This window comes from Oncorhynchus mykiss, chromosome 2 (genome assembly GCF_013265735.2).
Source record: "Oncorhynchus mykiss isolate Arlee chromosome 2, USDA_OmykA_1.1, whole genome shotgun sequence".
NCBI classification, from domain to species: domain Eukaryota; kingdom Metazoa; phylum Chordata; class Actinopteri; order Salmoniformes; family Salmonidae; genus Oncorhynchus; species Oncorhynchus mykiss.
The window spans coordinates 27,184,494-27,202,476 of NC_048566.1; the positions used below are offsets into that span (position 1 = coordinate 27,184,494).

A 17,983-nucleotide genomic window follows, 5' to 3' on the forward strand; every position below is an offset into this window, starting at 1 on the left:
GTACAATACAAGCAAGATCAACAGGGATTTTATTCACAACAGCAATAGAAAGTATTTAGCTTGAAATACAAGTAATTTTACTTTGATTTGTCATTATAAAATGTACTGTATCTTATACGAGTTATATTTGTATCTATAAATTGCAGTTATCTGCCAAATAACATTTTACTTTTAAAAATAAACACATTTTGATACCTGAATGTAGCAAAGATATACAGTATTTTTGGCTTCACTTACTCCAGTCCACAGCCACATGCATAAATGCATAGTTTTGTTCAGAATATAAATAGCAGTTACTGTAGAAAATATTCCATATTATATTTCAGTGTAGCTTGTTGAAATAGCTTAAAGATATCCCTTGAAGTTTAGTAATGCTCTTGCACCGCAGGCCAGTTGAGGACGAACAGATGAAAACAATGTCTTTGTCCTTCATTTGTGTCCAAGCTGATTCTCAAGGGTCTCCATCCTTTCTGACACAACCTCAAGTATTTACACATTAAGGAAGTTATTATTTTAAACTAAACACATTTTTAAAGATACTCTGTGCATCCTAAATGGCAGCCTATTTCCTTTATAGTGAACTACGTTTGACCAGGGCTGATAGGCCTCTAGTCAAAAGTAGCACACTATACAGGTAAAAGGGTACCATTTGGAAAGCATTCAATGTCATGGCAATATTAAAGATCTTATCTAAAGTATGTACACCACCACAGGGCTGTAAAGGATATTATTCTGGGTCAGTCTCCTAAGCTGTTCGTTGACCTGCCTCTGGAAGAGCATCACGTTCTCACACTTACACATATCTTGAGGGGAGGGTTTCTCTGTTCACAGACAGACACAGTATGGATTGTCTTTTAGGAATAGACTGACACAGATCAAGTGCAATACAATTATTCATTCCCAGAGCCTCACAATATACTGTACAATGATAGGCCTCCAATGGTATGGTTTCTGTTGTACTTCATAAAAACACCTGCAGGTGGCAGAGATGTACAGCATTTTCCCCCTGAACATAAAGTCCTTACCCGCTCTTCAATAAATATTTCCTGAAATGCAGTGCATGAGAGAAAATCGATCTAACACACATTATAAACTGGGTGGTACGAGCCCTGAATACTGATTGGCTGACAGTCGTGTGATAATAGCAATAAGGCACCTCGGGGGTTTATGGTTTTTTGCCAATATACCCCAGCCTAGGGCTGTACACAGGCACTCTGCGTTGCCCCGTGCAAAATAACAGCCCTTAGCCGTGGTATATTAGCCATGTACCACACCCCCCCAGACCTTATTGCTTAAGTATAAATCATGATATGGAAGTCTAAGCACCACCTTCATAAACAATCTGATTAGTTTTAAGACTTTAGATGGGTTTTGGGGCATTTTTGATTCAGTATTTGTATTTATAGAATTCAAATTTTATTCAAGATGAGAGGATTTGTGCACTGTGCAGGAAAGTGTGAGAAATAATGAATAATGTGTAGCTGTGATGGATCTTTAATAAGAAAGTTATTTTAGAGTGTGTTTTATTTATTGGGTACCTTTACACATCCGTGACTTCAATTTGTCTGTAATTTCTCCCATGTTGCTAAAATCTTCAGCATAGTACAAATGCTTATCATCTGGCTCGGAAGCAATTTCCCTGAGCTCCTCTTCGATGGCTTTACCAACACCAAGTGCATATATCGTGATACCTGGGGACAGTGAAGCAGGTCAAAGGTCAGAAGGAAGTGGATGAATGACTCCTTTAAGAGAATATGGAACTCTATTAAAGGCTCTTTAAATGGCTCTGCAATCAGATCAAGTTAAGCAAACACAACGTAAAGAAACCGTACCAGCATCCTTTGCCTTAGAGGCCCATTTCGACACATCATCCTGGGATCGTCCGTCGGTGAACACGATGCTGACCCGTGGTATGTCGGGCCTGGCCCCCTCCTTGGCAGAGAAGCTGTACTCAAACATGTGACGCAGGGCAGCACCCGTCATGGATCCTCTGCCCATGTACTGCATCTGTAATACGGCCCTGTTGATGTCCCGGCCTGAGGTATACTGACCCAGGATGAACTCTGTGCGGACCTTACTGGAGTACTGCAGCAGCCCCACGTGGGTGCCCGTGCCGGACACGTCCAGAGAGTCCACGATGCCGTTCACAAACTGCTTGACCAGCTCAAAGTTGGCCGGTCCCAGGCTCTTAGAGCCGTCAATTACAAATACCAGATCCATCACTCCATCTCCACACACTGCCTCTGCCATAGTAGAGACAAATAGTGTTGAGTCAAGTCATGACTCCCCAAATCAACTATACCATGGCAAGACAGCAGCAGAAAGTACTAGCCTACATTACTTAAATGAGGTCGCTGATAGGCTAATAACTGGCTCATTCTACAATAATGGCCCAACATTATGAAGACCTGTGTGCAGGTCAGGGGCGCAACTTTGGTTTTAGAAGTGGCGGGGACATTTTTTTATCCATTCCGATAAACACTCCCAACAGCCTACCCGACCGCTCGGAGGCGTCAGCATGGTCCTAAAGCACACAGTTGCCTCGTTTTGTATCACATTCCAATGACAAAACTGGGGGTGGGGACAAAAATGCAATTTCAGAATGTGGGGGGGACATGTCCCCCCATTCCCCAGTGAAAGTTGCGCCCCTGGTGCAGGTCATATTGAAATAGTATAAGGATAATTCTCTTCAATAATGGAAATGTGTGTTCTCTACTCCAGGCTTCATGGTTCCAAAGACAGTCATTTCAATGCAACATTGGGTAATAATGTGCATGAATATCCATCTATCTACCTATCGAGAACTACTCTTTCTTCCTTCACAACATGTGCCTGTCACTGTCAAACGGTATGGAATATTCCTCTTAATCCAGGAAAATAACACCCTGGACTAGAGGGAGCATCAGGATTAACCATGACCTCATAATCACACTCATCCAAATTATGTAACATATAAATACCAGGATGGAAAAACACTCAGTCACAGTCAGCCCATTACAAAAGAGGCAATTAGGTGTATATTTGAAGGCAGTCCAACTTCCCTCAGTCACATAAGCATTAATGCGTAACATTCATTCTAACATACCAATTCAAAGGGATGTGAATCCATTGGGCCAAAACAGCATGATGCATAGAGAAGATCCTCTTATTACTGTGCAATGTCCAAAATATCTGTTACCACACAGCTGATAGTAAGACATGGAAGCAGGCCATGGACTTACTCTGGCAGGTTCTGTGATCAGGTCTGAGTTTGTAGCCTTCTCGACATCTACACACAAATGAATCTTCAGTGTTCACACAGTCATGCTCACACCCATGGTTACCAAGGGAACAGGGATCAAGCTCTGCCGTGAGTAAAAGTGATCAGACCCAGTTGTTGAGGTCAATAAGCAAGACCTGCTAGTATGTTGAAATCTAAGTAAAAAGTTGAATACAAGTTATATTTCTGTGTATTAGGTGAGACTGAGAGCATACACTATTCTAGTGTGAAGCAGGCGAGACTTACTTTTGCAGGCTTTATTATCAGGTCTGAGTATGTAGCCTTCATTGCATTTACAGAAAAATACATCTTCAGTGTTCACACACTCATGTTCACAGCCGTGGTCGCCAAGAGCACAGTGGTCAATCTCTGAGAGGTGTTAGTCACATCGGGTACAGAGATAGAAACAAGGCAGGAGAGCGAAAGGGACAACGCATGCTAATATTCTTTCAGGGAAGTAACACTTCTACACTGTTATATAGAAATATAACAGTGACTCACATATTCACTACATTCAACAGATAAATACATTACAAATGTTTTCCTCAACACTGCCCACGCAGTGAGCACAGCACTCTGTTGCTGAGTCCTCCAGTGACTGATATTTTGAATGAACAGTTTACTATTGCTTTACTTGTTAGATTTTATATATTTTAAACCATTTTTAGAGGTGTACTGGCACTGCCATCTCAGGAGGGGGAGGTTGAGTACAGTGTTGTTAATAGCACAGTAACACAGTTCATACAACCAGAGGAGTGATGAACTTACTGCTGCAGGTCTTGCCATCGCGGTTGAGAACATAGCCCCTCGTGCATCTACAGACGTAGGACTCAGGAGAGCTGACACAGTCATGCTGACAGCCATGGTTCCCCAGGTCACAGTAATCTATTCCTGGGGGGAAAGGTAGAGACACACATAGATTGGCTTGAATTCATACATTATTCTCAGGATGTTAACAAGAGATAAAGGAGGGAATAGGTGCCTTTAATTTTGAATTTTATTTTTTTCCTGTAACACCAGTTGTTTCTGCCTATTTCTTTTAAGCACTTAACGTTTTGATTAACCCACAGGGTGCTTTCTGAAGTTAACTAAAATGTTTATTGTGCAATTTGCATCGGAACATACACTCTTAGAAAAAAAGGTGCTATCTAGAACCAGAAAGGGTTGTTCGGCTGCCCCATAGGAGAACCCTTTGAAGAACCCCTTTTGGGTTCCATGTAGAAACCTTTCCACAGATCAAACCAGATGGAACCCTGGCTGTGTTATGATCTCTTTGTATTCTAACACCCTGGACACACTCCCCCATATTTCAGCAGCCAGTGAGATGATTCAAAAAGCACACTTCCTCTTGGAGATCTCCCCTATGCTACTCTGAAGTCTGAAGTTCCACTAGAGAACTAGGGGCACGTCCAAATGTGGGTGGACTTGGACCTCCGTCTGGCAACAGGATAGACCAAATACTGTATTAGAGTTGGACTGATCTGGGACATTCATCCCTTCAACTGCTTAAAGAACTGATTGTGAACACTACAATAGTCAAGCATAGTTGCATCACTGAGCCAGTCCATGGACTGAAATGTAACCCAAAACAAATGATTGATTGTTTTCAGTATAATAGACCATCAGATTTGAGCAATGAAAGGACAGATGGAAATCTGGAATTCAGGTTAACCTTCACAAGCAGATAAATTACATTTTTTCAGAGTAAATTCATAGTTTTTTCTATGCTAACTTTAGTCATAACCACAAAAAAATAAATAAATGAACGAACGAAAGAGGAAAAACTAAGAATCTCACTTCGGCACGTCCTCTCGTCCTCGTTGAGTTCATACCCAAGCCGGCAGTGACACTCGTAGCCAAGTACCCCTGGCACCTTGGCACAGATGTGGGCACAGCCATGGTCCACCACATCACACGGGTCTTCCGCTACAGAACCAGGAGGACCACAACATAGGCAAAGACAGGATTTAATGCTACTGCTGTAGCTAACCCTTACCCTATGCCTCTGCTGCTGCTATCCCACCAGCCCTAGCACTGCACCGTCCCACAGGCAAACCCTAACCCAGCCAGCTAGGCCCCACTGATTCTGATTTACACCACTGACTTTTTTCCTTGTTCCCCTCTAGTGAATGTGTCTGTCCAAAAGCAACATATTTTCCGTGTTCTTAGTCAAATGATGTGGTCAAGCCTGTTATAATAGAGTTGAGCACTGTCGACTAAGTTGCTCACTCACCGTGGCAGGTCTTGCCATCAGAGTTAAGGGTGTAACCCTTTCTACACCGGCACATGTAGGAGGCTGGGGTGCTCACACAGAGGTGATCACACGGATGGTCCATCACAGAGCACAGATCTGTTATACCTAATACATACACACACATACACACATACATACAAATAATACATCCTTAGAATCTCCATCAATATAATGAATAAAGCACATGAGTGTGTTGAGAGATGAACAGAGAGAAAACACCTCCACACAGATTGGACTGGAAGACGGAGGTGAGGGTCTCTATCTGGCTGAAGTTGGCCACGAGGTACACATGCTCCGAGTGGGGCTCACTCCCGATGACCCGCAGCGTGTTCATATCCACCCTGCCCACTCCGATGGCGAATATCTGGATGCCTGCCTGCCGGGCCTGTGCCGCCACCTCTTCCACCGTGTCCTGGGGGCGCCCGTCCGTTATGATCATGGCGATGCGGGGGATGTGCAGGTCGGCGGGTCGGGCGCCCTCTGGCTCGGTGAAGGCTGTCTCCATGGTGTACTGGATAGCCAGGCCGGTCATGGTGCCGGTGGCCAGGTGGTCCATGGCCTTCACCGCCCGCTCCACATCTGCCTTGAATACAACAGTTCTGTGTTTGTTAATGTGGGTGGGTTAGTTTTTTGGGGATTCTTGTTACAGACTGTTTCTGAGCAACTGTACTTGGAAAACCAAATAAACATATTGTAAAAAGAATAGAACAGTACTGAATAGTCCATCTGTTTCTTCTGCTCCCAGTCTCACCACACGGCACACATTTGGGAGGAAGGAAGTTCAGCCACATTGCAACATCCCTGTGGGTAGAAGTACTTTGCTCAAGGGCACAACGACTATTCAGCTAAGTGCATCGAGAGAGAGAACCTGTTCTCTAGGCTACCTTGTTGCTGTTGGTGTCGAGACAGAACTTGTTACCCAAACTATATTCTTAGGGGGGGAAAAAATGGTTTCAGAAGGGTTCTTCAGCTGTCCCCATATGAGAACCCTTTTTGGTTCCAAGTAAAAAACTATTTTTGTCTCAATGTAGAACCATTTTGGGTTCCATGTAGAACCCTCTGTGGAAAGGGTTTTATATGGAACCCAAAATTTTTCTACTTGGAGCCAAAAAGGGTTTTACCTGGAACCAAAAAGGGACAGCCGTAGAACCCTTTTGGAACCCTTTTCTTCTAAGAGTGTAGTTTGTGGAGAAAGGGTTCTTCAAAGGCTTCTTCTATGGGAACAGCTGAAGAACCCTTTTGGGTTCCAGATAGCACCTTGTTTTCTAAGAATGTACCTTGCTGCTGTAGGTGTTGAGGGAGAACTCGTTCTGCACCACGCTGCCGTACTGCAGCAGCCCGACGCGCGTCGCCTCCGGCCCCACGTCCAGGAAGGCCAGGATGTTGGTGATGAAGATCTTGACCTTTTCGTAGTCGCTGGGACGCACGCTGCGGGAGCTATCGATGATGAACACAAAATCCAGGGGCTTCCCTTTACACAGGCTCTCTGGGGAAAGACACAGGCATTACTGGAGGTACAGTAGGCCAGGCATACTATATGTGATAATTACACAGGCATTACTGGAGGTACAGTAGGCCAGGCCTACCATATGTGATAATTACACAGGCTCTCTGGGGGAAGACACAGGCATTACTGGAGGTACAGTAGGCCAGGCATACTATATGTGATAGTTACACAGGCTCTCTGGGGAAAGACACAGACATTACTGGAGGTACAATAGGCCAGGCATACTATATGTGACAGTTACACAGGCTCTCTGGGGAAAGACACAGACATTACTGGAGGTACAGTAGGCCAGGCATGCTATATGTGATAGTTACACAGGCTCTCTGGGGGAAGACACAGACATTACTGGAGGTACAGTAGGCCAGGCATACTATATGTGATAGTTACACAGGCTCTATGGGGAAAGACACAGACATTACTGGAGGTAGAGTAGGCCAGGCATACTATATGTGATAGTTACACAGGCTCTCTGGGGGAAGACACAGGCATTACTGGAGGTACAGTAGGCTAGGCATACTATATGTGATAGTTACACAGGCTCTCTGGGGGAAGACACAGGCATTACTGGAGGTACAGTAGGCTAGGCATACTATATGTGATAATTACACAGGCATTACTGGAGGTACAGTAGGCCAGGCATACTATATGTGATAATTACACAGGCATTACTGGAGGTACAGTAGGCCAGGCATACTATATGTGATAATTACACAGGCTCTCTGGGGGAGAACACAAAGAAAGCCTTAATGGAAGTATTGTACTGTATATAGGCTTACTGTAACTCTAATATAGTATTTACAGGGGGAGAACACAAAGAAAGCCTTAATGGAAGTATTGTACTGTATATAGGCTTACTGTAACTCTAATATAGTATTTACAGAGGGAGAACACAAAGAAAGCCTTAATGGAAGTATTGTACTGTATATAGGCTTACTGTAACTCTAATATAGTATTTACAGGGGCTCTCTGAGGAACATACAGTAATCTGACTGGAAGTAGTCTTACTATACGGTATATAACTGATATTTACATGGGCTCTCTGTATGAAGAAACCAAAAGTTTCTGGGTACAGACTGGGTCTTACTTAAAGTACTGTAGTACATAATTCTGACACTGTCTGGTTGATTCTTTATTTTTGAGTTTGGACAGTGATTATTACTTTGTGTGCTCAGTTAGTCAGCCTGAGAGCAGGGGAAAGATTCTGAGTTCTCTAGTCTCCAGTAATCATCTGTAAATCAATCAACACTAAACTAAGCCTGGGAAAAGACAAGAAGAAAAACTTCTACATGCTCCATATATCCCTCTAGAGAAGACCAGTTCCCCTGGTCAGACATTGATTTTACTTGATCTTTACTGTAAGGGGAAATACAGACCAATTATGAATATACATACTGTACTTGTGCACACACATATGGTCTGTATATTCCATCATATTGTACTGTATGTTCCATTATATTGTACTGTATATCCCATTATATTGTACTGTATATTCAATTATATTGTACTGAATATTCCATTATATTGTACTCTATATTCCATTATATTGTACTGTATATTCCATTATATTGTACTCTATATTCCATTATATTGTACTGTATATTCCATTATATTGTACTGTATATCCCATTATATTGTACTGTATATCCCATTATATTGTACTGTATATCCCATTATATTGTACTGTATATCCCATTATATTGTACTGTATATCCCATCATATTGTACTCTATATTCCATTATATTGTACCGTATATTCCATTATATTGTACCGTATGTCCCATTATATTGTACCGTATATTCCATTATATTGTACTGTATATTCCATTATATTGTACTGTATATCCCATTATATTGTACTGTATATCCCATTATATTGTACTGTATATCCCATCATATTGTACTCTATATTCCATTATATTGTACCGTATATTCCAGTTTCAACTGACCTGAGCCCTAGGACCATGCCCCAGGAATACCTGACATGATGACTCCTTGCTGTCCCCAGTCCACCTGACTGTGCTGCTGCTCCAGTTTCAACTATTCTGCCTTATTATTATTCGACCATGCTGGTCATTTATGAACATTTGAACATCTTGACCATGTTTTGTTATAATCTCCACCCGGCACAGCCAGAAGAGGACTGGCCACCCCACATAGCCTGGTTCCTCTCTAGGTTTCTTCCTAGGTTTTGGCCTTTCTAGGGAGTTTTTCCTAGCCACCGTGCTTCTTCACCTGCATTGCTTGCTGTTTGGGGTTTTAGGCTGGGTTTCTGTACAGCACTTTGAGATATCAGCTGATGTACGAAGGGCTATATAAAATAAATTTGATTTGATTTGATTATATTGTACCGTATGTCCCATTATATTGTATCGTATATTCCATTATATTGTACTGTATATTCCATTATATTGTACTGTATATTCCATTATATTGTGCTGTATGTCCCATTATATTGTATGTCCCATTATATTGTACTATATGTCCCATTATTTTGCGCTATATGTCCCATTATATTGTACTGTATATTCCATTATATTGTACTATATGTCCCATTATATTGTACTGTATATTCCATTATATTGTACTATATGTCCCATTATATTGTACTATATGTCCCATTATATTGTACTCTATATTCCATTATATTGTACTGCATATTCAATTATATTGTAATGTATATCCCATTATATTGTACTGTATATCCCAATATATTGTAATGTATATTCCATTATATTGTACTCTATATTCCATTATATTGTACTGTATATTCCATCATATTGTACTGTATGTTCCATTATATTGTACTGTATATCCCATTATATTGTACTGTATATTCCATTATATTGTACTATATGTCCCATTATATTGTACTATATGTCCCATTATATTGTACTCTATATTCCATTATATTGTACTGTATATTCAATTATATTGTACTCTATATTCCATTATATTGTACTGTATGTTCCATTATCTTGTACTGTATATTCCATTATATTGTACTGTATATTCCATTATATTGTACTGTATATTCCATTATATTGTACTGTATATTCCATTATATTGTACTCTATATTCCATTATATTGTACTGTATATTCCATTATATTGTACTGTATATTCCATTATATTGTACTGTATATCCCATTATATTGTACTGTATATCCCATTATATTGTACTGTATATCCCATTATATTGTACTGTATATCCCATCATATTGTACTGTATATTCCATCATATTGTACTGTATATTCCATTATATTGTACCGTATATTCCATTATATTGTACCGTATGTCCCATTATATTGTACCGTCTATTCCATGATATTGTACTGTATATTCCATTATATTGTACTGTATATCCCATTATATTGTACTGTATATCCCATTATATTGTACTGTATATCCCATCATATTGTACTCTATATTCCATTATATTGTACCGTATATTCCATTATATTGTACCGTATATCCCATTATATTGTACTGTATATCCCATCATATTGTACTGTATATTCCATCATATTGTACTCTATATTCCATTATATTGTACCGTATATTCCATTATATTGTACCGTATGTCCCATTATATTGTATCGTATATTCCATTATATTGTACTGTATATTCCATTATATTGTACTGTATATTCCATTATATTGTACTGTATATTCCATTATATTGTGCTGTATGTCCCATTATATTGTATGTCCCATTATATTGTACTATATGTCCCATTATTTTGCGCTATATGTCCCATTATGTTGTACTGTATATTCCATTATATTGTACTATATGTCCCATTATATTGTACTGTATATTCCATTATATTGTACTGTATATCCCATTATATTGCACTGTATATCCCATTATATTGTACTGTATATCCCATCATATTGTACTCTATATTCCATTATATTGTACCGTATATTCCATTATATTGTACCGTATATCCCATTATATTGTACTGTATATCCCATCATATTGTACTGTATATTCCATCATATTGTACTCTATATTCCATTATATTGTACCGTATATCCCATTATATTGTACTGTATATCCCATCATATTGTACTGTATATTCCATCATATTGTACTCTATATTCCATTATATTGTACCGTATATTCCATTATATTGTACCGTATGTCCCATTATATTGTACCGTATATTCCATTATATTGTACCGTATATTCCATTATATTGTACTGTATATCCCATTATATTGTACTGTATATCCCATTATATTGTACTGTATATTCAATTAAATTGTACTCTATATTCCATTATATTGTACTGTATGTTCCATTATCTTGTACTGTATATTCCATTATATTGTACTGTATATTCCATTATATTGTACTGTATATTCCATTATATTGTACTGTATATTCCATTATATTGTACTGTATATTCCATTATATTGTACTGTATATCCCATTATATTGTACTGTATATCCCATTATATTGTACTGTATATTCCATCATATTGTACTGTCTGTTCCATTATATTGTACTATATATCCCATTATATTGTACTGTATATTCAATTATATTGTAATCTATATTCCATTATATTGTACTGTATATTCCATTATATTGTACTGTATATCCCAATATATTGTAATGTATATTCCATTATATTGTACTCTATATTCCATGTACTGTATATTCCATCATATTGTACTGTATGTTCCATTATATTGTACTGTATATCCCATTATATTGTACTGTATATTCCATTATATTGCACTATATGTCCCATTATATTGTACTATATGTCCCATTATATTGTACTATATGTCCCATTATATTGTACTGTATATTCCATCATATTGTACTGTATGTTCCATTATATTGTACTGTATATCCCATTATATTGTACTGTATATCCCATTATATTGTACTGTATATCCCATTATATTGTACTGTATATCCCATCATATTGTACTGTATATTCCATCATATTGTACTCTATATTCCATTATATTGTACCGTATATTCCATTATATTGTACCGTATATTCCATTATATTGTACTGTATATTCCATTATATTGTACTGTATATCCCATTATATTGTACTGTATATCCCATTATATTGTACTGTATATCCCATCATATTGTACTCTATATTCCATTATATTGTACCGTATATTCCATTATATTGTACCGTATATCCCATTATATTGTACTGTATATCCCATCATATTGTACTGTATATTCCATCATATTGTACTCTATATTCCATTATATTGTACCGTATATTCCATTATATTGTACCGTATGTCCCATTATATTGTACCGTATATTCCATTATAATGTACCGTATATTCCATTATATTGTACTGTATATTCCATTATATTGTACTGTATATTCCATTATATTGTGCTGTATGTCCCATTATATTGTATGTCCCATTATATTGTACTATATGTCCCATTATTTTGCGCTATATGTCCCATTATATTGTACTGTATATTCCATTATATTGTACTATATGTCCCATTATATTGTACTGTATATTCCATTATATTGTACTATATGTCCCATTATATTGTACTATATGTCCCATTATATTGTACTCTATATTCCATTATATTGTACTGCATATTCAATTATATTGTAATGTATATCCCATTATATTGTACTGTATATCCCAATATATTGTAATGTATATTCCATTATATTGTACTCTATATTCCATTATATTGTACTGTATATTCCATCATATTGTACTGTATGTTCCATTATATTGTACTGTATATCCCATTATATTGTACTGTATATTCCATTATATTGTACTATATGTCCCATTATATTGTACTATATTTCCCATTATATTGTACTCTATATTCCATTATATTGTACTGTATATTCAATTATAATGTACTCTATATTCCATTATATTGTACTGTATGTTCCATTATCTTGTACTGTATATTCCATTATATTGTACTGTATATTCCATTATATTGTACTGTATATTCCATTATATTGTACTGTATATTCCATTATATTGTACTGTATATCCCATTATATTGTACTGTATATCCCATTATATTGTACTGTATATTCCATCATATTGTACTGTCTGTTCCATTATATTGTACTGTATATCCCATTATATTGTACTGTATATTCAATTATATTGTAATCTATATTCCATTATATTGTACTGTATATTCCATTATATTGTACTGTATATCCCAATATATTGTAATGTATATTCCATTATATTGTACTCTATATTCCATGTACTGTATATTCCATCATATTGTACTGTATGTTCCATTATATTGTACTGTATATCCCATTATATTGTACTGTATATTCCATTATCTTGCACTATATGTCCCATTATATTGTACTATATGTCCCATTATATTGTACTATATGTCCCATTATATTGTACTGTATATTCCATCATATTGTACTGTATGTTCCATTATATTGTACTGTATATCCCTTTATATTGTAATGTATATTCCATTATATTGTACTGTATATTCCATTATATTGTACTGTATATTCCATCATATTGTACTGTATATTCCATTATATTGTGCTGTATGTCCCATTATATTGTATGTCCCATTATATTGTACTATATGTCCCATTATTTTGCGCTATATGTCCCATTATATTGTAATCCACATCGATGGAACAGTAGTGGAGAGGGTAGCAAGTTTTAAGTTCCTCGGCATACACATCACAGACAAACTGAATTGGTCCACTCACACAGACAGCATCGTGAAGAAGGCGCAGCAGCGCCTCTTCAACCTCAGGAGGCTGAAGAAATTCGGCTTGTCACCAAAAGCACTCACAAACCTCTACAGATGCACAATCGAGAGCATCCTGGCGGGCTGTATCACCGCCTGGTATGGCAACTGCACCGCCCTCAACCGTAAGGCTCTCCAGAGGGTAGTGAGGTCTGCACAACGCATCACCGGGGGCAAACTACCTGCCCTCCAGGACACCTACACCACCCGATGTCACAGGAAGGCCATAAAGATCATCAAGGACATCAACCACCCGAGCCACTGCCTGTTCACCCCGCTATCATCCAGAAGGCGAGGTCAGTACAGGTGCATCAAAGCTGGGACCGAGAGACTGAAAAACAGCTTCTATCTCAAGGCCATCAGACTGTTAAACAGCCACCACTAACACTGAGTGGCTGCTGCCAACACACTGACACTGACTCAACTCCAGCCACTTTAATAATGGGAATTGATGGGAAATGATGTAAATATATCACTAGCCACTTTAAACAATGCTACCTTATATAAATGTTACTTACCCTACATTATTCATCTCATATGCATACGTATATACTGTACTCTATATCATCGACGGTATCCTTATGTAATACATGTATCACTAGCCACTTTATACTATGCCACTTTGTTTACATACTCATCTCATTTGTACATACTGTACTCGATACCATCTACTGTATCTTGCCTATGCTGCTCTGTACCATCACTCATTCATATATCCTTATGTACATATTCTTTATCCCCTTACACTGTGTACAAGACAGTAGTTTTGGAATTGTTAGTTAGATTACTTGTTATTACTGCATTGTCGGAACTAGAAGCACAAGCATTTCGCTACACTCGCATTAACATCTGCTAACCATGTGTATGTGACAAATATAATTTGATTTGATTTACTGTATATTCCATTATATTGTACTATATGTCCCATTATATTGTAATATATATTCCATTATATTGTACTTTATATCCCATTATATTGTACTGTATATCCCATTATATTGTACCGTATATCCCATTATATTGTACCGTATGTCCCATTATATTGTACTGTATATTCCATTATATTGTACTGTATATTCCATTATATTGTACTGTATATTCCATTATATTGTACTATATGTCCCATTATATTGTGCTATATGTCGCATTATATTGTACTATATGTCCCATTATATTGTACTGTATATTCCATTATATTGTACTATATGTCCCATTATATTGTGCTATATGTCCCATTATATTGTACTGTATGTCCCATTATATTTTACTATATGTGCCATTATATTGTACTGTATGTCCCATTATATTGCACTATATGTCCCATTATATTGTACTGTATTTTTCATTATATTCCATGCATTCCACTATATTCCATTGTATTTGTAATTGTATTTAATACTCTTCCTCGGGTCCAGCAACATGAAGGCAGTTATATACAATTAAAAATATTACAAGACATTACATAACTCTTTACCCAATACATTTCGTGCGTTCCCTCGGGCCACTACTCCTCTATCACATATTTACAATACAACATCCATGTGTACATGTGTGTAGAGTGCATGTCTTATCATGTGTATGTGTGTCTATGCCTGTGCGTGTCTGTTCACAGTTTATTTTTATCTGTTTTTTAAATCTGATTCTACAGCTTGCATCAGTTACCTGATGTGGATAGACTCCCATGTAGTCATGGCTCTATGTAGTACTGTGCTCCTCCAATAGTCTGTTCTGGACTTGGGGATTGTGAAGAGACCTCTGGTGGCATGTCTTGTGGGGTATGCATGGGTGTCCGAGCTGTTTGCTAGTAGTTTAAACAGACAGCTCGTACATTCAGCTTGTCAACACTTCTTACAAAAACAAGTAGTGATGAAGTCAATCTCTCCTCCACTTTGAGCCATGAGAGATGTACATGCATATTGTTAATGTTAGCACCCAGTGTACATTTAAGGGCCAGCCGTGCTGCCCTGTTCTGAGACAATTGTAATTTTCTGAGGTCCCTCTTTGTGGCACCTGGCCACACAACTGAACAGTAGTCCAGGTGTGACAAAATTAGAACCTGTAGGACCTGCCTTGTTGATAGTGTTGATTGTGACACAAACCACAGTATTTAGCCAGCACCACATTTCCTTTAGTACCAGTAATCTCTGCTGGTCTTACCCACTGAGTTGGACTGGACGGCCGAGTCGTTGCGTCCTCTGGACAGGACGGATGGTCTGGGACGGGGTCTGTCTCTGTGGTCCACTCTGACTGCATCGCAGCAGAGCAGGCAAAAGAGCGCGAAGGCCAGAGTCCTCATCCTTGACCAGGGGGACACACGGACAAAAGGGTGGACAGACAGACAGCAGCTGGTAAAACAACAACCTCCAGTCCTGAGGATGAGTGCACATCAACAAACACAAGTCACTGACAGGGAGACTGGGGATGGGATGTCAGTCAGACTCTAGAGGAATTATAAATAGGAACCACTTTCACCTCCTGCCTGCCTGAAACCACAGCTTCAGATTTCACCTCATTAACCCAGAATGGTTGCCATGTCACAGCCGTACAGTACGATTAGCGCTGTGTCCCAAATGGCCCTCTATTGTCTATAATGGTCAAAAGTAGTGCACTTTATAGGGAAAACGGTGCCATTAAAGACGCAGCCTAGAGCTACAATGTATACAACACATTCCAGACCCAAGCTACCGGTGAGGGAGGTCCACAATCTAATATAAAAACATTCAGTTTATGAACTGAAATGTAACTGAGTGTCTTCCCATAGAGTTATTAATACATGGAACAAAACTCCACTCTGAGTTGAGATGTTACAGGTGGTTTGCAATGATTTAAAATGGTCTATAATACACAGCAGACTGTTCCTTTGTCAGCAATCTGTTATTGCTCCCATTTAGACCGCTTCATACTGCTGCTACACACAACACTCAGGCAGCTGTTGACTGTACGGGCCATTCTGACAGACATACAGTAGTTGTGTTCCATGGCTTTAAGAGACATAGCCATGCTAGAACACGTTGTTCCATTTAACTAAGTCAGTTAGGAACAAATTCTTATTTACAATGACGGGCTACACCTGGCCAAACCCAGATGACGCTGGGACAATTGTGCACCTCCCTATGGGACTCCCAATCACAACCGGTTGTGATACAACCTGGATTCGAACCAGGGTATCTGTAGTGATGCCTTAGGGCCTGAGATGCAGTGCCTTAGACCGCTGTGCCACTCGGGAGCCTGAGTGACAAGCTGATTATACTGAGTTGTTCCTTAGTCTGTTCACAGGTTTGAGCTGCATAGGTGTACCAGACATGTTTATGACTGTCAGTGACCAGAAGCAAGCAGGGTCACACTCATGGAACATCCTGTTCAACTACCACAGCTGCACAAACATTAGGTAAGTGAAAAACAAGTGAAAACCAGAGCCAGCACATGCCAGAGATGGATACAACAGTTGTTACTATTACTCATTCAGTCTGTAATTGAAAATGAAGATGGACCATATACAAAAACATAATTACAAACTACAGTATTTAAAAAAAAACATTTTGTCATGGCCATATTGTATCTTGTCATCTTATGTTGAATCTCAATCAAACACAGTCTAATGTGGAATCTGAATCATGTTTACTTCGATTAAAAAATTAAATTGTCATCTTCGAGCTTAGATTCTGTGTGGTAAACACGACATCTGTCATGGGGTTTCATGCTGCAGTGTGACAACACTAACTATTGAAAATAACATCAAAATATCAAAAGTCTCCTTACCTTAATATCAAAATAAAGTTTTGTGAAAAGATCTGTCAGTAAATCTAAATTAAATGTTGTGAAAAATAAGTAAAGCAGGAAAAGGGAATCCACCTGGGCGAGTGAGTCAAGCTGGTGACTTGTGGTCGTGCAGTCAGTCAGAGAATATGCAGATGTTCTTTAGCTTTCTCGCTCTCTCTATGCATTAGACTTGCCCCCTCTCCTCTGGGACTGACTGATTCTGTATTTACTCTTAGCTGCCTTACCTCAGTCTGGCTCTAACCTGGGGAGGGAAGCCTCCTATTGGAGACATTATTTGGAGAAAAAAAATGTGTATGGATCAAATCTTCATGTTTTCATACAGTAGGTTATCAGTTTAAACTATCATTTCAGTTTGTGAATCACAGTCAAGACATCTTCAACGGGGCCGACCAAGCATTTTGGT

At 38.5% G+C, this 17,983-nt stretch overlaps 1 protein-coding gene across 1 annotated transcript; it reads right to left on the minus strand.

The window, feature by feature from the left end:
- Positions 1–16: 16 nt before the first annotated feature.
- On the minus strand, positions 17–17,760 carry LOC110485234 (matrilin-2). Its single transcript, XM_021556296.2, has 13 exons — positions 17,560–17,760; positions 15,958–16,097; positions 6,791–6,999; positions 5,733–6,096; positions 5,493–5,618; positions 5,057–5,185; positions 4,028–4,150; positions 3,506–3,628; positions 3,222–3,344; positions 1,833–2,243; positions 1,539–1,691; positions 729–821; positions 17–485 (listed from the first exon to the last, which is right to left on the minus strand). Exons 2-13 carry the CDS (start codon positions 16,094–16,096, stop codon positions 430–432), a joined length of 2,049 nt encoding a protein of 682 aa, XP_021411971.2. The 5' UTR covers position 16,097; positions 17,560–17,760; the 3' UTR covers positions 17–429.
- Between the last annotated feature and the right edge of the window lie 223 nt (positions 17,761–17,983).

Bases quoted from the DNA above. Each gene is read 5' to 3' on its own strand.
- LOC110485234 (XM_021556296.2), bottom strand. From the start codon at position 16,096: ATGAGGACTCTGGCCTTCGCGCTCTTTTGCCTGCTCTGCTGCGATGCA. The intron at 4,151-5,056 runs GTGAGATTCTTA...CTTTCCCCCCAG, and splicing joins GGACGAGAGGACGTGCCGAA to GAATAGATTACTGTGACCTG. The intron at 3,345-3,505 runs GTAAGTCTCGCC...TACTCACGGCAG, and splicing joins TGATAATAAAGCCTGCAAAA to AGCTTGATCCCTGTTCCCTT.